Source organism: Bemisia tabaci, chromosome 1 (assembly GCF_918797505.1).
Source record: "Bemisia tabaci chromosome 1, PGI_BMITA_v3".
Classification (NCBI taxonomy): Eukaryota; Metazoa; Arthropoda; class Insecta; order Hemiptera; family Aleyrodidae; genus Bemisia; species Bemisia tabaci.
Genome location: NC_092793.1, coordinates 76,002,148 through 76,026,321, shown reverse-complemented (window position 1 = coordinate 76,026,321; position 24,174 = coordinate 76,002,148). Strand labels below are relative to the sequence as shown.

At 44.4% G+C, this 24,174-nt stretch overlaps 1 protein-coding gene across 1 annotated transcript in view; it reads right to left on the bottom strand.

Moving 5' to 3' along the window:
• LOC109036370 (RNA-binding protein MEX3B) overlaps positions 1 to 23,928 on the bottom strand; it is a 53,265-nt gene extending 29,337 nt beyond the window's left edge. The window contains exon 1 of the mRNA XM_019050552.2: positions 23,290 to 23,928. Coding sequence (XP_018906097.1) covers positions 23,290 to 23,554 — 265 coding nt within the window. The 5' untranslated portion in view covers positions 23,555 to 23,928. The remainder of the gene's footprint in view (positions 1 to 23,289) is intronic.
• Between the last annotated feature and the right edge of the window lie 246 nt (positions 23,929 to 24,174).

Genomic DNA, 24,174 nt, shown 5'->3' with positions numbered 1-24,174 from the left:
CGTCCATCGAATTGAAGGCGAACTCGATTTCTCCTTCCTGTTCATAGTTATACCGATATAGGCGCGAGAATGGGACTACATCCTTACTTTTGCAACTATCGCACCGAATTGCGAATTGCGGCTGCAAAGATTAGACATTTTTTTGGAAGTTCATCTTCCCATCTCCAAGGAAATAACACCCCCGTAACCCTTGCAACCTAAGCCACGTCTCTGCAAAAAATACCCCATCGTTTCGTCAGCGCGAGGAGTCCAAGGAAGCGGGGGTGTTTTCCTGACAGCTGCCAGGACATCGGACGGAGCGTAATCCTTTGGACTCGGTGGAATTTCAACCGTTGCCTCGATTGTCCGGTCGCAAGAAACGCCAACCAACGACCATCCGATATACTGTCATGCTGAGGAAAAATGCCGTATGAACATTCCAGAGTTGCCAAATTTCCTTCGATAAAATGTTCATTTCTGGGAAAAGTTATGAATATGATTCCTTTACATTTTCAGAATCTTTAGATGAAATTGCGAACAAACTTATCTGAAAAATCGGGAGGAAAATATTCATAAGTTTACCAGGAAATTTGCGTTTTATAAAAAGGAAATTTGGCAACGTCTGGGGGTTCATACGGCGTTTTTCCTTAGCACGACAGTATAGTCCCACCGCTCCTGCAACTAGGTCACCGCGATCCGACACGTAAAAAGGGATCAAAAAGTTTTCAAAGGAGCACTTAAAGGTGTCAAATTCACCACTGCGAAGTGAGCTCGCGAAAAAGAGTGGATGGAGACTAAATCCCACGGGCTGCATCTTGCGGACCCCCTCCCCCAGTAGACGCACCATGTTGCCAAGATGATGACCAGTTCCTCTTGAATATTGCCACTTGTGCTGAAAATAACTGAGGTATTCTTTGAGGAAACTACGTACGAATTGTTTAGTACTGCTCAAATTGTGCGAATTCGTATGTAACTTTTGATAGGCGGAACAGACACACACGAATAGGCAAAAATGTTTGCGCTTACAGGATTTGCGAGTGCATAGCGTCGTTCCCCTTACGAAAGAACGTAACTCCATTTCAATGTTGCCACATTTCGCAGGTTGCAATTTTACCAGGAGAATCTTGGACATTTCCGAGTGAAAATTTCACCGAGTTTTCCTCTGATCTTGGGGAAAAATTTGGCAAATTTTGGACAAAAATTCTACAAGTGTATTCACACGGAAAATTTTTTTTATTCAATTTTATAACCTTGGAAGGAAGTTACGTTCCTTCGTCCAGGACGACATTATAACCTGCTGGAAACCCGGCAGCAAGTACTAGATTTCTGACAGTGCCCACCGCACGGCCAACGCAACCGTATAATACGCAAAAGTGCGTAAAATTTTTCTCCTAACGCTTACTACCATCGAAGCAGAATCATGAATGAACAACCAACAAGGTGGGGGGGGGGGGGAGGGGGTTGTGAATAAAAGTAGGTGGACCCGAATAAACCTTCCACCGGAGCGAGGTATCCTCGCGCCAAGAAAAGCAAATAGCACTCGGCTATGCAAAGAACGGAGCAATTAAGCATTTCGAGAATGCGGAACACGCGTCGGGATTCCTTCCATTAGGCCATAAAACCTGCGAGTGCACGAGTGCTGCTCCTCGGTACCGAAACGGTAAAAAAGGAAGAAAAAAGGCCGGTCTGGCTCTGGAGTGCACTCGAACCGCGATCGATTCGGGGACCGAAATCATGAAGCGGGCGCGGGAGGAATGTTCGGACGCTTAATTAAATCCTCGGGAAAAGTGGGCATAATCGTATGGAAAAGAGACCAAAGAGGACCGGGTTGAGGCCTCAATGGAACAAAGAAGGCGCGCGCGGGGGACGGAGCGCGGGGGGGGGGTGGGGGGGATGCAATCCAAACAAAAACCGGAGGAGAACACAGAAGATCGGTGGAGTGCGGATCTAACCGTGGGATCTGTGCACAAGGCGGGCGGGGGCGGGGCGGGGGGTCGCCGCGGAGGAAAGGTGCGCATTCTTGTGAGACAAAGATAGTCGAGGGCGACCTTGAAAAACTAGAAGACTGGTTCAATGTCTCAGTTATCGCGCTGACTGCCGGGACGACCAGCGACGCGGTGCGCTGGTGCGAGTCGGGTCGGCGAGGAGCGCATCCTCACTTTCGATTGCCGGCCGGCGACTCGGGCGGGCGAACCGAGGGCCGCCCGACCACGACCGGTCGGTGCGGATTCTGCAACTTGACCACCGCTCGCCGCAGGAAAATGCGCTTTCCGCTGGATTCCCATGCTGCACTCACATTCTCTTTCTTGCGCTGCGTTTTGTCGCTTCCCCGAGGAAGCTCAAGGTGCCTTACACCGGGATTGCCACGGAATTTAGAATCTGAATTCCCCTGACATATTTTGGTAAAATTCCCGGACAGGTGATGATCTGCCACACTGGAAAAAAAAACACATTGGATCTTGAGTCCAGACTCTTGAAAACATTGACAAGAACAAATACTCTTGATTCAATCGGATTTTCGCTTGAATCAAAACGAAATCCGCTTAAATTAAGAGGCTTGATTCTTGATTTAAGCTAGATTCTGATTGAATCAAGAGTACTTTTTCTTGTCCATGTTTTTAAGAGTCTGGACTCAAGATCCAATGTGGTTTTTTTTTCCAGTGCAGATGGTTAAGAAGATGTAATTTAAAAAAAAAAAAAAAAAATGTTGCCAGGCAAAAGCTTGTTATTTGAAACGTTAAACCCGTTCTGGAGAGAAAATAAGGGTGGCTTAAATGTTTTTCCCTGACACTTTCGTCATTTTCCCCAGGGTTGGGAAAAATTATTCGGAAATTATTGGGTCGATCAGAAACGTCCGACTGATCGTCAATCAGAGCTAAATTTGACGATTCGTCGATCACATCAGGTAGAGAATTTTGAGGACCGAGCGTCCAGTCAGATCTGCCGCGTCGATTCCATTAATTGCCGATTTATTCGCGCCCAACTCTGACTTTCCCTGACTTTTTAAAATTCCCTGACATTTCCCGGTATTCCCTGACTGTGGCAACCCTGTTTTCTTTGCAGAGATTGCTTTAGCGTTGATCCAGGCTGGAGGAAACGACAGGTCAACGATTGCTGGTATCAGTGGGCTCACATATTAGCATGATACGTGCGAGCAACTATTTCAACTCCAGAGTAGGTTTTTGGCCTACCTTCCGAAAATGAAGGCGAATCGTCCGGAATGGCGCACAAGTCAATGCTTCATGACCCTTGTACAGAAAACGCTGTCTGCAAGAAGAGCAGGAAACTTAAGATTTTTTCTTATTTTAACAAAATGAAGGGCTTAAGTGTTTTCTACAAGAGTCAAAGACGGTTTTGATCCTTCCCCCGGATACTTTAATCACAAAAAAAAACACAAATAAGCATGAGCGGAACTCTTAAGAGACTACCGGCTTTACTGACTGGAATAATCAGTAGAGTCAAAGCTTCGAAACTTCGAACTTTGAGAAGCAGTAAAATCGAAATTCTGAGACGTGGCGAAGGTCAGATACCTCTCAGACCCTACGACGGATCAACATCCACGTGACCCCAAGAGCGCGGATCCGACCCGATCTTAAAATCCCCCGTGGCCGACTCAATTTCATTCTTTCGGCAAACATGAGCCGCTTGCCGTTTAATTGGAACGCCTCGAAGCAAGGGTCGATCCTGTTATAAATTGATTTTTCAGGGTTTGTTTAACCAGATTCGTGACCCTGAATTTGTGCTCGAGTCAAAAGTCGACACTGCCTACGCGATTCGCCGAGCTAAAGTTTATATCCTCCGGCAAAATGGATCGGTAAACAATGTGCATGTTTGTAATAGTACTTCGTTGAAAAGGTGGCCATTGATTCCTATCTAAGATCTTGTTACACGAGCTCCCCAAAAACTGGTGATATTGTTTCGAAGATGCCATTCGTTGATTTGCATTAGATGAATCCGCGAATTTTTCAAAATGACGCAAAAATATAACTTGCTGACTATTCAGGTTTTAACTTTTGATTGCTGCGCCAGCATCCGTAGGATTTTGGATCCAATTCACACCGATTTGGATCCAAAAGATGAAATATCAACGAAGATTTACGAGTAACTTTTTCTTTTCGCTGTTTCCAAATTTGAGTTGCGGAAGGACCTGATAAATGAAATCAATTAATCAATCGTAAGAGGCAATCATTGATTAATTTCCTGATCCTTTCAGCTTTTCAGGGAGTCTCAAAAAATTTCCAACATTTTCGCTTAGCGCGGCACGCGTCTGTTCGTAAAGAATTCGAACCCGGCTCACCGATGGCCGATGTCAGAATTTTCCAACTTCGGAAAAAGATGAAAATTCCTCCGGCCCGATTTTTTCTTTCGTGGAAAGAGAGACGCGGCACGAGCTGTCGGAATTGGGCGCGAAGCAAGAGCCGAAACTGCCAGTGGCGTGGCGTGCTTTGCGATATATCGATTGTTATGCCATTTAAACCTATGGAAAAGGATCGATAATCAGGGTGTTCGCAGCGAACACCTTAATAATCGATTCTTTACCATGGCTTTAAATGGCAGAACAATCGACAGATCGCTAAGCACGCCACGCCACTGGAAACTGCGCAACGAGGCGCCGAAAACTCGCTCGATGGCGCATTTAAAAATACCTATCGGGAAAAATATTCGCGGGGCAATAAACTGACGAGCTCCACAAAAAACAGGTCCAGAAGGACGTTGTACTTTTGGGCGTCGCGGCGCGGCGCAGCTAGCCATCGCACAGAACTTATTCCTCGTGCGGTTACGTCATTAGACGCTCGCTGAGAACGATACCGAAAGTTCGCTCGGGCAAACTCTTCGTCCTTCCACGCGCGCGCGTCGCAAAGCTCTTGGGCCAGTCACCTTGGTGGGGCCCAATTTTTCCGCCGTTAATTCATCCAGAGGCGACAATCGTGAGCTGGCAACGCTGCGTTTTGCCCGTTTAAACAGAGGTACGAGATTCTGAGCAAGAACGCCGTAAGAACATTCAATCGCATCAAAATTCCTCCAAAAAAGCCGAATTTTCTCGATAGACAGTGTAACTTGGTCCTTTCGAATTCCATTCACGATTTGATCTGATGCATCGGTAAATGCACGCACATTGAAAAAAATTCATGGCCATACTGCCAAGCTGAGGATAAATGCAGTATAAACCTTCGGCTTTGCCATTTTTCATTTGATAAAATATGAATTTTTCGGGAAACCTGATAATATTTTTCTTCCAACTTTATCCAGAGTTTCATTTGCAATTTGATCTAAATCATCTAAAAATTCAAATGAAAATACTCATATCACTCCTCAAAAATTCATATTACGTCACTAGTAAAGTGGCAACAGTCGAATGTTTCTCAGCACGGTAGTATATCCTTGAAAATTGAAAAAAGGAATATTCGACAAAAATCAGGATTCAGGACTCATGTTGGGTGAAGACCAATGTACACTAACTTTACAACACCGGGTGGCGCTTACAAAGTTTGAAAAGCTGCTCTATGTGTGAGAAAATTCAGGTATTTTGGTGCAATTTTGCAACACAGTTAGGGCGCATTCATTCATCCCTGCGCGGGAGTAAATTGAGCTAAGCTAAAACAATAGGGTGGTTAATGAGAACAGTGGCGCGTTCCAGTCGTGGGTTTACGCTCCGACCACGTGTGGCGATAGCGGGAGACCCCTGTTTTCGCGGTCCGGTGGTCAGGACAGCTGATCGCCTTGCGCCGAGTACCGGGTTCGACTCCCGGTCCTGACCGAGACGACGAATCCGGTTCCTGGCTCCATTCACGAGGAGCTCCACTGCTCCAGTCTCTTCAACGGGATTCCATGCCCCAAGTCTGTCATGCTAAAGAATAACGCCGTATGAGCCTTCAGACGTTGCCAAGTTTCCTCCGATAAAAACCGAATTCATTGGGAAAATTGTGAATATTATTTCCCAAAAATTTCACACAATTTCGTGCGCAATTTAATCTAAAATATTTGGAAATTTCAAGGAAAAATAGGCATGATCATTGTCAAAAATACACGTTTTATCAAGGGAGGTTGGGCAACTGTCGAATGTTCATACGGCGTTTTTCCTCAGCATGGCAGAACTAGTCTACGCATTTCATCCACCGGAAGGCGTCGGGTAGGCCAACCGGCGAGCACCGAGCGTTCTGGTCCGGTGGCAGACGGATATGAGCCCGGTTCGTCTTGCGGCCCAAGCTCCCAACTGGCCATAAAACTTGTCTACGCCATAAAACGACTCACCCGCGTGCTCGGGCTTATGTAAAACCGGGCTAACAAACTATTCGACGACTCACTCATACGCGACGATGCCAGATTCAGCACCGGGGACCCTGAAAATCTACATTTAATACAGGAGAGACGGCAACACCGCACACTAAGAACTAACACCCGAAAAAGTCATGAGCCTCAACTGAGAGCGAACTATCAACCGACAATTTACACTGTATTGTCAAAAACTAGCGCGATTGGTTCAATGCAAGTCCAAAATATGGTTATAGAAACAAAAGGAGACAGTAAATGGCGTTGCAATACATGAGCAGTGAAATATAGTGGGATGGATTGAAAAATGTGGGAAAAAGATAGCTTTACACAAGAAATAAACCTCGAAGAGTCAAGTCCTGTAAGCTTAGCGCAAATGAAACACTAAATAAAGGCAGGCTTGCAGCACAAAGCTTCATCCCCGTTTGACGATCGTATTTTTGATCGATTCACCTTTCTGTCATAAGTTCATTCAAAGCGAAATTTTAGGAGACAGTGTCAAACGTCCCCCAGAGCTCCGCTAGCGTTTTCTAAATATTTTCACCCTCAACACTCCCGATTCACCGAACCTGACAGTACTCCAACCCGATTTCACATCAAATTTAAAACAAGGAGCCTCTGATTTGTGTACATAAAGCAGACTGCACGATGGAAATATACTTAAAATCATATTGAAAACTGCTGAAATTGAGGCCTCGCGAAGTCTACACTGAAAAAAAATCTCGGTGTATTGAAAAGGGTAAAATTACCAAGAATTCAGGGTTCTATTTGATCCCAGTTTTTTCTTGGTGAAATTACCATTTATGGAATTGGTAATTTTACCGAGAAATCTCGGTAAAATTACTTAACTTTCTCGGTAATTTTACTGGACCTTGGTAAAAACGCCAATATTTTTTATCGACTGTGGTAGAATTACCGAGATAAAATGGCAAAGTTACCGGAAATTGATTACCAATAACAGTGGTATTCTTACCTGAAAAAAAAAAAAAAAAAAAACAGAAAAAACACCGGTTTTTAGGTAAGCTTACCAGTCTGTCTTTGTAAAATTACCAATAATTGTCAAAAAAGTGAGATGGTAAAGGTACCAACGGACCGAGGTAAAAAGGCCGAGAATTTTTTTTCAGTGACCGGCTCAACTGTGCGCTGACAATGAGGAGCATGGATATCGTCGGGTGAGTAATTGTTCCCGCCTCACCTTCTCTCGTTTCCAACCACACGATTCCTGGCCGTATTTCGGGCCGTAATGAGCCCTAACTGTTTTAACACTACATCGGCCGGTGTCCATAAACCGGTGGGTGGTAATTTCGGCCTTTTCCTCGTGCCTCGGCCGAAATTACTCAATTTTCGGGCGGCCGCATTAGGCGCTCCCGCTCGCCCCGGCCGGAATGAATAGACGCCGATCGATACGAGTTTACCGCTCGTCAGTCCGCGTTGAAACCGAGAGCCTGAATTACGTGATGAGCCCTCGACAGCGAGCATTCTTAGGGACCTCGAGGCTCATCGAAAAATGGGACTTACTTTACGGCAGAGCAAGAGACATACGCTCGATTTAGCACCGGAGAAAGACGAGGACGGCCCCTAATGAAACCGGACGCAAGTTCAGTGAACATAACCTCACTTTTGACGATCGATCGCCGGTTACTAGAGGCTGGCGCCTCGCTCAGTCCACGCAATTTCGCCAGGTGGACATTTTATTTCGCTTTTTTGCGCAATTCCCGACGAAGGAAGGATAGGTGGTCGGCCACAGTTTTCAGCTTCCTTTAGAAGAGACTCCGAATAAACAATCTAGGGCCAGACTTTGAGAACACACCTTGAGACATGAGAGCCCGAATCGGAAAAGTAGTGTCATTTGAAAGCTTCGAACGCAGAGGATATGTTATTGGATCTCGTGTTGAAATAGTGAAAAAAGAACGGAAATTGGCAACGTTTAATACTGTTAGCTGATTCTGTTTAGTGTTAGATACGGAGGTGCAATGGGTCTTTGGACAAGATATGAGATACTTAAAGCACTTCATAAAACATATTCCCGTAAGATCTTACGCGAAAAATGAATCGCACTACAGGAAGCCTCAAAATTAGCTTTTAATCAAGGTAGAGGTGTTTACAGTTAACACTGCTTAAATTTCAAAAATACCAATGACGTCATTAGTATAATCTAACTTTCATTCAATCTATCTGAGCTAAGAATATTGATATTATTTTGTGCAGGGGTTGATTTCCGAATTTTCTACTTTGTGAATAGTTTTCTACGTAAAGTTTTGTGGAAATACGAGTGCTAGCACATTTTTTCCACTCCAGTCTTTGTCAAGGAGCCCATTGATCAACGGAGCTACAAGTAAAAAGCGCAAGGACAGTGGGTTCATTTTCAACCTTACAACTTCTCATATTTCAGCTGTGTAAAGATGAATTCTCGAGGGGGTAGGTTCGATCACGTGTGAAAGGAACGACTGGAACTTTGGCGAACTTTAAAGGTTACGGCCAATTATGACTCGGATCGGAGCGGGATGGAACTCAGACAATCGACATAAACACTTCCTTTCTCAGACACCTAAGACGAGGAGCATTCAACATGAACATGCACCATCGCCTTCGCCGCGGTTTTCCGAGTTGCGCCCTTGCAGGTGTCGGAAAACTTTTTCGACAGCTCAAACCTCGGCTAGGATTTGAATCCAATTCAGGACAAGTACAGGGTCTGCGGCAAATTGCATTCGTAGGCCTTGGCCATCATGGCACAGTTCCAAGCTCCAGGGCACAATCCACTGATTACATAAGATTGATGAAACGATGTGCATTAAATTCCGAGCGTGGCCAAAGCTGGCCAAAATAGTCCGGAAAATTGCGTCGTTGTTAGCAGCTTCCAGCAACAGTCGAATTATCCGTCGAGCATTTTCGAAAGCGGTCATAGGACCCGGCCGAGAGTTTTGACCTCTACTTTCCCTTTTGGACGCCGGGACGAGTTTTTATTGCGAGAGGAGCTGCGCTTTCAACGCACCTGAGTTTAACAACCTGGAGATTTTCCGACGACGCCCATTGCAGCTTACGTAACGACGACTGATTTTCGGTCGAAGCCATCGCTCGTTATTTTCGTAGCTATCGATTACAATATTCCGATCATCGGAATTCGCCGAGGGGACCGGCGCGGCGCGCGGAAAAAAATTCGACGAGCTCTGACCAAATGCGACATTCCCAACTTCACGCGAATGAGGCGCGAGAAAATAAATTTCGTGCTCGATCCGTGGGAAAATTTCCCGCTTTGTGGCGCGAGTGTGCTCACATTTTGCACGCCTATGATAAAATTGCCGATGAACTTAATTTGAATGGTAAACAGGCGGAAAGCATTGATTCTCATGCGACTGAATCAGTGGCGTAACGGAGTTCCGCTGGGCCCCCCCGCAAAAATGTTTCTAGGTTCCCCCCCCCCCCCCATATGCCGATAAAATTCCAAAATTATCCCCCTCCCGCACCTCTCCCTCTCTCGCCCCTTCCCATTTTTGGGCCCGATACATCTCAAATCACGGATTTGGACTTGGAATGCCTCACCCCTCACCGTCTCGGATCCCGTATCCGAATAAATGGGGCCCCTAAAGGATCAAGGATCCAAAGGGTGGCGGGGGCCCAGCCCAGCCCAGGCCGAAGGATCTACAGGGGGGCCCAGGCCCAATAATCAAAGGGCCCCCAAGGGCCTTGGGGACCCATTAGATTCTTAGACCTACCAAAGCCCGAAATACGAAAAATGACAAAAAAGAGACAATTTTTAGTAATCACTGAGTGGACATTGGAAGGCAGGGGCCCTCCAGCAAACAAAAAGTCCGGAACAGTCCGAAAGAAGTATGAAAAACCCCGAACTAACAATAAAAATCAGAGGAAGAAGCCCCATCTCGGTAAGTAAAGTAAAGGCCCAAAGTTCGAAACCAAAGCTAAGCATCAAAGAGAGAGAGAAAAAAAATTCCGGCGGCCGAGGGCCCCCTAGGCGCCTGGGCCCCCTAGGGTGCGTCAAAAAAAATGAAAGTCTGAAATGTTCCGCTCCCCAGGCGGCAATCGATGACGTTTGGTAAAAAAACATGTTTGCCAAAATTTGGGCCAATTTCAATCATTTTAAATGGTGCCAAAGGTCAATTTTGTGATGAAATTATGATATTTTGGTTTAGACCTCGATTTCGTACAAAAAACTCGATTTTACGCTGAAATCGTGCGTTTACGAGAAATATGTCAAAGAACTCGACTTGTAGAGGATGAAATTTTACACTAGGAGGACGTCTTTGTAACCGATAAAAATCAAATTGAACTAGAAAAACTCAACTCGGTATTTATTTTGTTGGTCCTCAGAATTTCCGAGGTCTTACTAAGTAGAGGTTTAAAAGACTCATTTTTCACGAAAATAAGTCGAAAGAGGGTATAAATGAACTGTAGGCAAGTGTTGAGGATGCAAATGTCATCAGAACTTCCTCAGTTTCAAAAAAAGTTCCAACTATTTTGCACAATCCTCCAAAAAGTGTACGACTCGAGAAGCAGGATCGTGCTATAATAGTAGGGGGAAAGTGCGGTTTGACCGGGAAAAATTGCGTAACAAACTTTCCCTATGTAATCGTCATCAGTAGGTCCCCCTGAACAACTTCCTAAAAGTTAAAAATGGCCCGACCCCGGAATATCCCTCAAAAAAGTTAAAATTGAAAATGGCGGCCGTAATAAGAGGGTCCGGGAAATCGGTATTTTAAAATGCTCATCCTGTCTCATCATGTGAGGTATCATTTCCTATGTAATTTTGGTCGTAGATTTCATAAATGAATTCCGCAAGGCCCTCCGGCCAAAGGGGGCGCTCCAAATCAAAGATGGCGGCCAAATGTGAAAGGCAGGAGGTTGCATTTTTTAAATATTCACCGAAGGAACAAGGAAAGTGAAGTGTCTTTATTTTCATGTATTTATGGCCAAGAAACTTAAATTTGATGTTATAAATGTATTTAATAAAGGAAATTAAAGGAAACATACGACTACCGAGAGAAACGTAAGCTCAGAAGAGGCCTTGCGGAATTCATTTATGAAATCTACGACCAAAATTACATAGGAAATGATACCTCACATGATGAGACAGGATGAGCATTTTAAAATACCGATTTCCCGGACCCTCTTATTACGGCCGCCATTTTCAATTTTAACTTTTTTGAGGGATATTCCGGGGTCGGGCCATTTTTAACTTTTAGGAAGTTGTTCAGGGGGACCTACTGATGACGATTACATAGGGAAAGTTTGTTACGCAATTTTTCCCGGTCAAACCGCACTTTCCCCCTACTATTATAGCACGATCCTGCTTCTCGAGTCGTACACTTTTTGGAGGATTGTGCAAAATAGTTGGAACTTTTTTTGAAACTGAGGAAGTTCTGATGACATTTGCATCCTCAACACTTGCCTACAGTTCATTTATACCCTCTTTCGACTTATTTTCGTGAAAAATGAGTCTTTTAAACCTCTACTTAGTAAGACCTCGGAAATTCTGAGGACCAACAAAATAAATACCGAGTTGAGTTTTTCTAGTTCAATTTGATTTTTATCGGTTACAAAGACGTCCTCCTAGTGTAAAATTTCATCCTCTACAAGTCGAGTTCTTTGACATATTTCTCGTAAACGCACGATTTCAGCGTAAAATCGAGTTTTTTGTACGAAATCGAGGTCTAAACCAAAATATCATAATTTCATCACAAAATTGACCTTTGGCACCATTTAAAATGATTGAAATTGGCCCAAATTTTGGCAAACATGTTTTTTTACCAAACGTCATCGATTGCCGCCTGGGGAGCGGAACATTTCAGACTTTCATTTTTTTTGACGCACCCTAGGGCCCCCCTGCATAGCAGGGTCTGCGGGGGCGCCCGTTACGCCACTGGACTGAATCAATTTTCTTCCAGAAGTATATCTATACTGACAGTTCTCAGTTCAACGCGTTCGTTTACATTTAGTTACTTGATGATACTGTAATTATTCATTCACATTAATCATAATTATTAGCCCTCAGTCAGCTTAGGGTGGTTTAGGAAAACTTTAGAGCCTTACCAATACCTAATCTTTTGTTCGTAGTGTGTTCAAAACATTATGGTCCGTTTTCATACTTCGAATTCCGGATTTCGCTGGCTAGGTTGTGACGACGTACGTCACAGGGTGAACAAACCTCAAGATGCAAACACCTTTTTATCTCTCTATGATTTCCGAGAGCCTTCGGGATGAGCATTGACAATTTTACGAAGAACTGGGGATTCGCCGAGTAAAATTGTCGCTCGGTCGGTTCTAGGTCCGTTTTGTCCGAACTTGTTGCATGCACTTACTGCACTTATTGCACTTACAGAGACGGGGAGCGGGTAGCCACGAGTGTGAGGTCCGAAGCATAGAGTCTCCGATTTCGAGCCGGACCGTGGAATGCGCCGCAGGAAGCTGCGACTCGAAGCGGTGGCGTCTCCGGCCAGTCCCGGGTCCCGCGTTTCCACGGGAAAAACTCTCGGCTCTCAAACTTTCCAGGAATCGAACCGCGCCGCGCTGAGCTGACAAAAACTTCGGGACGGGACGTCTCGCATCGCAGAGGCCGATGTCGGCCCTGGAGTAGAGTGGCTGCGCCTCCCCCTCCCCCCTCAGGGGGCACCACACGAGGCCAAGCTGGACCAAAACCTCGCAACTACTCAAAGTGACCCGACGTGCGTCCGTCGTTTCGGAACTCGTTGAGTGGATCCTCCGATCATCCGACGTTGTCGAATTTCACCTTGTAAAATGACCATTTTCCGGAACGGTTACTGATGTTTTCATTACACGCATTTTCGGACCGGTTGGAACAGAGGCGATTCCAGGAAGTTGGCAACACTGTAAGCACTACGTTCAAAACCATAAAATACATCGATTCTTCGTGTGGCTGCTGGAATCGATTGTTTGGCATACATTTAAATGGAGAAAAAACGGTGTTGCCGCCTTGCAAGATTGGTCGCTGGGTTAGAATTGACTAAGTAGGGAAAAATTTACGACAAATCGGTGTTTAAAGGGGCCGCTCATTGTTTATGGATTGCTTGAAGGCGAGACCACATATCTCCGTTTGAGACGTCGTAGACCTCCATTCATGCTTCATTTTTTCCTCGAAAAATTAGTCAACGCAATCTCTTGAAAACTTCCTTGATTTTTCTTTTTCGTTAGTAGAATCTTCAGTGTAAATTTCAAGCTATACCGCCATGCTAGGGGAAAACGCCGTATGAGCCTCCAGACGTTGCCCAATTTCAAAAGGTAAACTGGGAATTTTCCTTCAAAGTTGTGAATTTTTCTCTTTCAACCTTCCGGTGATTTTTTTTTCGCAATTTGATGAAAAGCATCTGGAAAGTTGAGGGTAAAATAATTAAAACTGCCCTACAAAATGTTTCATCGACGAAGACTCGACAAAATTCGGCGTTTTCCCTTAGCACTGTAGTATAAACTTGTTCCTCTCCGAAAAAATGAAACAGAAAGAGCGGAGATTTCAAAACACCGCAATAAAGATGCAGGCGTGGTGATATACTTGAGCAATCGATTAATCGATATAACTTGGACAGCCATCGATAGCACGATTTATCAAATCGGGTAAAAACGGTCATCGTCGTTAGGAATCTGGCAACGTGGGGCTGTCGTTAGGGGGTTTTTGCTCGGAACGGCGGAGCTGAGCCCCGGGGGCTTCCGGCCAGCTGCCGTTCGGGCCAACCACAAGCTCCATGGACGGCTCTTCCCGTAACATGTGGTCCGCACGGTGGAGGCGCGGTACTCTCGAGTTCGTTACTGGCTCCGCGCTTCGCTCCCAACTGGAAAAAACTACCCTAATTACCCAACGCTCCCACTTGACAGGGAATAAAGATCATGTAGGAACAATAACATGTCCTGTCGATCTGGGTACTTGACCTGTCGCCTCTTTTCCTCTGTTCGATAAGGGTTGAAGACCTCTTTGGATTTTTTTGATTCTACCGAGATGTCCCAATTTCCCTTCAACGAAAAATGTTTTAAGATATGGGCAAAGTGTGAAAATACGATAGGTGCAGATGGTGGTGACGTCCAGAAGCGATTTTGCAAGTTAGCAGCATTGTTCTTTCTCCATTTAAATCCATTACTTAAAATTGTCGATTTTAGGTGCCTCGCCAAGAATTGATTGTTTTACATACATTTAAATGGAGGAACAACAGTTTTGCCAACCTTCAAGACTCGCCACTGGTGACGTCACGATAAAAAGTCTCAGTTAAGAGCAGATCGAATTCGCTACAAATAATGACAAGGACATCCTCTCTTAGTGCCTTTAATGATCCATGTTCTTCAGGGTGTCTACTAAAACAGGCTGGCCAAGAATCAGTACTTTTACGGTACTATTTCAGTACCTACAATTCCAAGAAATTCAGTACCTCCTCAACAGACAAATTCAGTACTTTTCCAGTACCTCCATCTGACAAAATTCGAAAAACTTAAATTTCCTCGCTCAAATTTCGACAAAAATGACGAAAGAATGAAAAAATTCCGGACTCTCTTGGGGAATTTCCGCACTTTTTCAGTACTTCCGGACCGCCCATAAAAAATCAGTATTTTCCCCGGACTTTCCGGAAATTCCGGACTTGCAGATACCCTGTTCTTCCTCCGTGCGCGATGGAGTTTTAGGATCTGCCCGTTAACCTGCACGTCACGTGAGCATACTCCGATCCTTGACGAAGGCGCATACTGAATACGACGGTTAACTCCTTTGGGCTTCATGGGTTCGAGCCTGGTCGACGGGAGTTGGAATATGGGTCGGGTTGATGTATTGGGTGATAAAACATGGGAGTCTCGCATCCGAAAACACCAAAAGGTCTACGTGCGCTCGGTTGGTCCATTTCACGTCGCGTCAGTTTCCCAAGCCCCAGGCCGGACAGTAACGAGCCGCGGGTAAACGCAGATTAGCTGCCCGAAACGTGGACGTGAATAATAGCCTCAGTGGAAGACTACGCGCGCGTCGACCAATGTCTTTGGCGTCGACGCACAGTGCCCACGAAAATCAAGTTGTCCGGAGAGGTTCACGCAGTCAAGACGAATCAAAATTTAGAGACATTTTCCGAGTTTTTCAGGGTCTCTTACTGATCGAAATATAAGGAATTTTAAACGTCTTAGCTATGCTTTGTAGGGAAAGAGAACTATTTAAGGATGTTTACGATCTCGGATCCCTAAATACAAAAAAAAAATTGTCTTCGACAAGAAGTTACAGGACAGGTTGATGCGTGCGTAAGGGTTGTTTTTAGGGTTGTACGCATCTCTTAATTTTTGTTTTAGGTAATTTTTTTCTTCTTCCTTCGCGACACATTAAAACGATAAGAACGCACACATTCTAATCGTTTTGAAGGGTTCCGAACTGCAAGAATAAAAACAGTGCTCTTTTGGGGACGCTACTAAAGAGGGTGTCTACTAAAATTTCACTTTGGATTTTCCCGATATTTAAATGCAGTTTTTTTCCTGATTTCTGGCAAGAACGAAGTGACATTCGCTTGATTTCACGAACCAAAATATTTCATAAACTGAGTCAAATGTTTCCCTTGTTCATGTTCTTAACTGCGTGTGGTTGAAAAACGCATGACGCACTCAGAATTCGCTCATATTTTCCGGTTTGTACTGAAAGTAGACACCCTGATGAAGGACCGAAAAGTTGAATTATAGCCCCCCTCCAAACATAGTTGGATATTTTATAAGACAAGCTATTCAATTACTTTCTCGCATCACTTTCGCGATGCAGCACGAGGCAATTCCGTATCGCCACTACGTCGGTGCACACACGAGCTGAAATCTTAGAGGCGGGAACGCTCGGCCGCGCTCTCGCGCCACAGTGAGCGCGGGGCGGAGTCAGAGGCGAAGTACGAATCAGCTGCTATCGATAGTTTCCCATTCGAAACTACGATAAAGAATCGATTAATGAGGTGTCCGTCGTTCACACCCTGATAATCGATATTTATCAATAAGTTTAAACGGGTAATAGATCGATTCATCGCAGAGGACGCTGCGCCACTGGGCGGAGTGATGCGACGGCTCGGTCGGAGCTGATTCGACGGATCAGCTGAGCGGGGCCCCAGACGCCGGCGGCGGCCGCGGGCGGCGCAACCGGTCCGCGACGCGTCGCGTCGCGGCGCGACCGTGGATGTGGTGGGAGCGACACCACGTGGTTACGTAGCGCCGCCGCCGTGCGTAGTAACGCACACCATTAATCATTCTCCGAAACGGAGCACCTTAACGCCCTCCGCTACAACCGCGCCTCACGTCCGGGGGCCGCCCGGGCCCCAACCCCTTCATAGCCCAGGCACCATTCTCCCGTGCGAAGGAAAAACGCCGTATGAACATTCAAGAGTTGCCAAATTTCCTCTGATAAAATGTTCATTTTGGAGGAAAATTGTGACTATTTTTCCTTGAAATTTTCAGGAACTGTAGATCAAAAACCGAACAAAATTCTCCAAAAAATTGGAAGAAAAATATTCACAAGTTTTCCAGGGAATGGGTGTTTTATCGAAGACAATTTGGCAACGTCTGATGGCTTATACGGCGTTCTTCCTCAGCACGGCAGCATTGGGCTACACTGCCGTGCTGAGGAAAAGTGCCGTATGAACCTTCAGACGTTGCCATACTTCCTTTGATACCAGACGAATTTATTGGAAAAATTCTGAATATTTTCCCTTCAATTTTTCAGACGATTTTGTTCCCGATTTAATCTAAAATATCGGAAAATTTTAAGGGAAAATATACAGAACTTTCTTCAAGAATACATATTTTATTCGGGGAAATTTGGCAACTCTCGAATGTACTTACGGCGTTCTTCCTTAGCATGGCAGTAAAGCGCACTGAGTCGCATTTGGAGAAAAGAGTAGAGTCGCTTCTGATTCAAGAAAGTAGTGGTAACCTCAGATAAAAATTCAAAGTCAAACGCGAAAATAGCCACTAAAAATTGAATCTAAAGGAGGAATAAAGTTTCAAACCCTTTGTATTTGATTCTGTTAAATGCTGTCCAATTATGCAGTGTATGTTCTATGCTACCTATCGCGACTGAAGGTGAGAAAGCGGCGTCGTTCTTGCTCCTTGAAAAATTGGGATGTGTTTCAACAATCATTGGCGGATCCAGCAATTTGGCAACACCGCGTTTCCTCCATTTAAACCTATGAAAATGTATCGATTCTTGGTGGAACCAGGTGCTCCGGCAAGATCAGCATAGGTTTAAATGGAGGAAACGCGGTGTTGCCAAATTGCTGGATCCGCCTCTGGTTTCAATTCGAAGCAGGGATTTACCATACACGGTATGGATGATGAGGTCTGAACAGTGGGTTTTTTGCATTTCGGCTCCCTGAATTCGAATCTGAACTTTTCGGACCGAGGCGAAGCCAAAGTAAGTAACGAAACATTGGTTTCTTTTCGGTGTTATTTGCTGTTTTTCAAAAATTTCTAGCTTCCTGTCTGTTTTTTTGAGAGAAACGGCTCGGTCAAAATCATTATTGACGAAATTTACCTACCAACTAGAACTCGGGAAAGAAAAAAACAGCTTCCGCAACTTTACAATTTTGAAAGCTAAGGAGCATTATCGACTAACTGCAACTTTGGTGCATTGCACAGTACAAAATACGCAAAAGCTGATGTTTTTAGTTTTTTTCCAATTCCGTACATAGGAGCGATGTGATGAATCAGTAGTGTCTAAAAAAAAGAAAATCTACCCGCAAAACTACAAAAATACTACACAGAAATTTTCTCCTAGTCATACAAGATCGTCAGGTTGCAGGTAGGCGAAAATGCTCCCATTCCATGATACTCAAAAGTTCCGGAATTCAGAATTTTCTGGTTCCGATTTCTTTAAAGCTCCGAAAAAGGCAAAGATTTAAGACATTCCGGGAATTTCATATGTTTCGGGAAAAGTTCCGAAAAATCTTCAAAGTTCCGGATTTCGGAACTAGTTCCGGGAAATGAGAGCGCTGGTAGCCGATACTGTTCATTAGCCGTGGATTTGCACCCCTGCGAGAGCCGGAGCGAACGTTCAGGTGGATGAGGGAATATTAAGGGAGCCGTTAAAACACACCCCCGATGCGGAGTGGAGGGTGCTACAAGCCCGGGAAACGAGGACCCGAGGAAAAAGCTCCGCTCCCCGTTCCTCGACTCGAGTCGGAAAACGTACAAAATCCGAGGAGCTTTGGCGCTTGCAAGCTCCAAGCTCCTCGGCAATCAATACTCCCATTCAGAGGCCGAGTTCCCTAACCCCGGATCGGAGCGCGGCGATGCATTCGCCCTGCCTCTCCGTCTGGCGCTCGTCCTCTCTCTCTCTCTCCTTCACCCCCTCTCGCTCCCCCTTTTGTTTCGCTCCGTGCACCCTCGGGCGGCTCTCCCTCGCACGCACGCGGGCTCACCGGCAGCGCGGGCACCGGATGGGGTAAAAATCAGGTCACGAAAATAACCAAGTGCATGCGACGCACCCGAATCCACCCTGTCCTCGGCAAAAAACCCCGTATCAGCACTCCCGATGTTGCCCTATTTCTCTTCGTCAAACGTCATTTTCCCTGCATCATCTGCACTGCCGTACTAAGGAAAATCGCCGTATGATCCTTTAGGCTTTGCCAAATTTCCTATGGTAAATCACGAATTATCTGGAAAATTTGTGAATATTTTCCCTCCAATTTTTCAGATAATTTTGTTCGTAACTTCACCTAGAGTGTATTCATCATCCTGTATGGTTCACACCATGACCAGGGAGGCCTTTGCAGTAGTATCATCAAAAGGACAAATTTTACGAGCCTGGGTTGGAATTCAACCGTTTGAATATGGAAACAGACCCTTGGAAAGGATTGAAATGAATTGCAAGAAATGTAAAATGAGCTTTGAAAAATTACAAGGTAGGACCGCGCCTATCTTGCCTCAAAATTGATCAAAGTCATAGAAATTTTAAGTTTTGTGGCTGTTTTTGTAGAGGATAAACATCGTAGTCCCTGGCAGATCCCTTTTTCCAAAATTATTTTGTTGAATTTTCTTCGAGACTCGTAAACAATTGTCCTTAAAATGATACTATTTGAGAGACCTACTAAATCACAGTTTAACCATGTGAGGGTAACCTAAGAAATGAAGCTGATAATAGAAACAACTACCTATGCATATAACTTCTGGTTTCTCTTAAAATCTCAAAGCAAAATATCAGTAACATTTATTCAAAATACATGTTCTATCGGAGGACATTAGGCAACAGCAAGGCAGCAAAGACCCTCGCGGAGGACGAGTTTGATGCATTAGGGACAGCCGCAAGATTTATTGATTAAAAAGTATGATCCCGACAATGAGTTGGGCGCAGTGCACCGACGGCGTAGCCATACTCGCTCAAAAAACTCTGATAAAAATATCAGTTTAGGCAAATGTTACTGGCCCCGGACACTCGAGTAATTTTAGTAGCTTTTACCTGAGTTTTGTGTAGTTAGATGAACAAAAATAGAGAAAATTCGTGCAAATCATAACAGACATTACCGCATACACAGTGAGATTGCCAGGAATGTCCAATGCTCTGATGATCAGTCACTATTAAGAATTGTGAACAGGTATACGTAAAAATTTCATACTGGAAGAAAGTCAGTAAGTACTAGGTAGTTTTCTCACAATTTGAACGACTGGAGAATTTTGGTCCTCGGCGCATATAGGTAAAATAAAAAAAAATATGTTTACAGGATATTTAACTCGCGTGTTTAACAACGCTTAAGTATGTTTGGGAAAAGCTCAAAGCTGGAGTAGACACAAAAAAATACCGCTCCGAGCGAAGACTGTACCATGGACTAAACTATTGTGGTACCTTTCGGAATTCTGAGAACGTCAAGAATGAAGCGAAAGAGCCAGGAGCAGATGAAAAATATCAAGCATCTAGTCATGCGAATATCAACAGAATATCCGTGGAGACCCACGAAAAGGTTTCCGTGGAAAGGGGGCAAATAATGCGGAGCGAAAGAGGAGAAATGCAGCGTTGCCGGCGCCAACCCTCTATGTACAGCGTTGCAACCTTGTGCACGGACGGTAATTCGTCTTCGTCAGCAGAGCTGCAGAAATGCACTGTGTTAGAGAATGTAGGTGAAATAACACGGTCCATCACAAAATGGGGGAAAGAATCACATCTGGATCGTGAAATTGAAAGATAGGTACCGATCAATTTTGACGATTCGACGTAAAAAATATGATACAAGTATGCAAAAGTCAGAGTCTGGTAAGTGCACACTACGAGAGAAAAATGACTACTAGATTCTTCGCAAAGAACATTTAAGCACAGGAAAATCACGAAAAATCATTCGCAGCCGGGTGTGAGGACGGCAAATGTGACCAGCTGACACAGAAAAGGTGAGGCATTTAAAAATGTCACGATATTCAGACGATTTCCTCGATTGAAATTCCATGAAGGGAGGGAGGGAATTGAAGTTTCTTCACAGTGAGGAACAACTAGCACAAACATTACAACACCTGGTGGTGCTTACCAGATTTGGAATTTTTGCTCAGGGATGCAGAAAGTTCATAGCCGTCCCATCTTACTTTTAAAACCCATTTTTTCTCAGAAATCTCAAGAAATAACTCTTCAATGGCTCTACGCAAAAAAAATTGCCGCGATTTTGGCGAAAAAACGTGATTTTTCCCACTCAAAACAAAAAAAAAACCAATTCGGCCGATTCTTTAGGAAAGTTCAGAGTAATTATTCTGCCTTGAAATTTTCGGCATTTTGAGATCAAATCACGAACAAAATCTTCTGAAACATCGAAAGAAAAACATTCACAAATTTTCCTGAAACTTCGTGATTAATCGAAGGAAATTTGGCAACGTCTGGTGGCTTATACGGCATCCTAGCTCCTCTAGCTCGGACCCGGTAGAGATCCCCAAGTTTCCACAGCCTTGGAGACTGACCGAGGAAAGCAGAGTCGACTATCGCACTGTAACGTGTGTCGGTTGACCTCACAGGACATCGTGATAAGATAAGACAAGATACACCACAACGACGCTAAGGAGATTATCGGCAGACGAGGAGGAGGAGGAGGAGGCGGCCAGTGGCGGAGGACCGAAACAAGATTACAACTTTGACAAATTGAGAGACAAATTGGTCAAGTCGGACGGAAATCGAGCTCTTGACGGATTTGCGGATTGCTCATGTTCAACCTCCGATAGAGAATCGGTTGTTGTGTAATCATCACTCACTTCAACTCATATTAATCGCTCGGTCCAGAGGCATCCGGCATTTTTAAGATCCGATGGCTGGGAAACTCCCCGGAAAATGGACATATTCTACCACAACCTGATTGATAGGTTGGACAAAATTTTTGGCTAAATTTCGGAGCAAAATTTGGACTATATTTTGCAATTAGGAGCTGCTATTTAGGGCTCATTTTTGAAACAACATACAGGGCGATCCGAAAGTCTCGCGCTCCAAGTCAGTATCTCGACGTCTTTGGAAGTTACTGATGTGGGACTCATGGATAATCTTGTATGTACAATTTGTTTCTCTGAGCAGATAGATGTCTTTACGTCTGAGCTAGAAATATGCCTGAATTGCAAAAAGCAGACCCATGGGTTGTCGTTTCCTTAAGCAGATAAGTAAGAGCTTTAGATGATGAGTCCGAAATGGTACTTCCTTAGTGCAAAATGTAGGTACCTGAGTTGTTAAAATAATTTACCTATTAGTGAGACTTTATGCCATTTTAGTCACCGTAAAACTGGATTAGAACATAGTCGTTTTAATCTACTGTTGACCGTAAAAAAAAAATTGGTCCCTTTGATCCGTTGACAGGATTGTAGTTTCTTAACTTCGATGGCTACACTCGAAAACCTCTTACTTGTCCGCTATAACAACGTAACGTCTCCAAGGAGTGTAACAATTCCTAATTCGATAGAAAACTACGAAACATTATGGAGCTTTCGGCAGATCACGAAAACACGAACTCAATATAAGAAACTTCATGGAGGAACCCAAGAACCCAAAAAAGTCATGTGCTAATGTTCTGGGTACATGAGCTCAGGTCATTCATGCCAACCACCCTACCACCCTGCCTTGGGCAAATGAAAATCAGCATTTAAATTCACATTATTGATTCGTCTCATTGATCTTTGTTGTGTGAAGAAAATTGAAGCGAATTACGGTTTACTGTATTGATTAAGATAAATGGCTGTGGACATGGGATTGAAAGAGGAACAAAAATAGCAAATCGCGAAACTATAGATAAATCCTACAGACAGAATTAAGGTAAATCACCTTATTTTGGGTAAAATGCAATGAATGTCAAGATAATTTCAATCATTTCATAAAAAATGGAGTCCTAATAACACCCTCGGATACTAGATTAAAAAAGTGTTGTGCTTACATGAAGTATCGAGGATATTAAAATCTGTGCATTTTCTTTTACTTCACGTTGGAAGCGAAAAGAGAGTCGTAAATTAACAATTTCGTTGGTACTGATTTCAGCCAAAGGCAGGGTTTGAATCTAACGAAAGGAAATACATTCGATAACATCGGATGCGAAAAATAAAATGGTGCAGAGAATTATTCCTCGTGATATGCAGACACCAATCCTCATCATCCACTTCACTACAAGGGAAAAATCTGCTGAGGAAATCAGAGGAATGGTCACGGTTAGAGCTACGTTAACCTACAGAACGACATGAACACGAGCAGAAAAAGGTGCAGTGCATGGCTACAGTTTCTCATCACTATTTACCGTATGACATTTTAGAAAACCAAGCGGTGAAGAGGGAGACAGATGAGGTTTTAAAATAACCACAGAGGCTGCGGAGGATCTGAGAACCGCGGAGTTCATGACATCTAATTCTAAAAGTAACACTACACGGTGGAGGAAATTAAAATGATATCGAAGCAGGTTGTAGTGCAACACATGTTCGGTTTGGCCTAATCTACACATGTTACTCGAATGATGAAGCATGGCGGGAATGAAAATAATAAATAGAAAACAGGCGTCATCACACCAATGACAGAAACACATTTTCGCGAGGAATTCGGATCATGAGAATTCAGAGAGGAAGAATAAGTATTTCATTTCTTGTGGCACATACCTTGTCTTCCGACAATTTCGGCAACATGTTCGGAACTGGGTACAGGAACACATTCAGTCATATTTTGGCTCTTTTTGTTTCGGGTTTCTTCCGGCGCTGAGATAAGGTTCTGCAGTTGAGAAGTGAGGGTAGGTTCCAAATCCGAAATATTCGTTGGTGTGATGGCACTTGTGTCCTTCATGCTCATGAGAGATAGTTCGAACGCCACTTGTAAAGCTCTACTATCCACGCTGGAGTCCATTTCGGGGTACAAACTCGCCGGCATCACTGATAAATTGAACTAAATACTCGCGGGACGAAAACGAGGAATTCTTGAAAACACCGACCGGTTTAGGTTAAATGCGCTTAAAACTTAAAGAAAGGAAAACAAGTTATTGAAACATAAAATGATTTTTAAAAACAAATATCACACTGCACAGCGTAAAAAAGATTTAAAAATAATATCGACCTAAAACTTTTACTTAAAAAGCATTGGCTAAACGTACGACGAAAGGCTCTGCACACACCACGTGAGTCACGATCGCCGGTGAGAAAACAACTGAGGAGATCTCTCGAAAAATCGAAGCACGAGGCGTGGGGCGGCGCTCGCACAGCAACCGATCTCGGACGAAGACAAACTGACGAACCCCGAACCGAACCGAACGAGCCAGCACTCGCCGTCCAGACCCCGCGCTGCCCGCCCCGCCCGTTCTCTCAACTTCCTGCCCCACCGCACCGTCAGGGTAGGGGAGATCCTTCGCGCCAAAATTCAAACGCTCACGGGTTTCTTTGGTCTGCTCCTGTCCTGTCTCGCACATACCCATGCTCTTGCGACACACTTTCCTATTTTATTGCCGCCGTAATCGGAGGGTGCGACACCAGCACCGTCCCAGCCGCGGAGTTTAC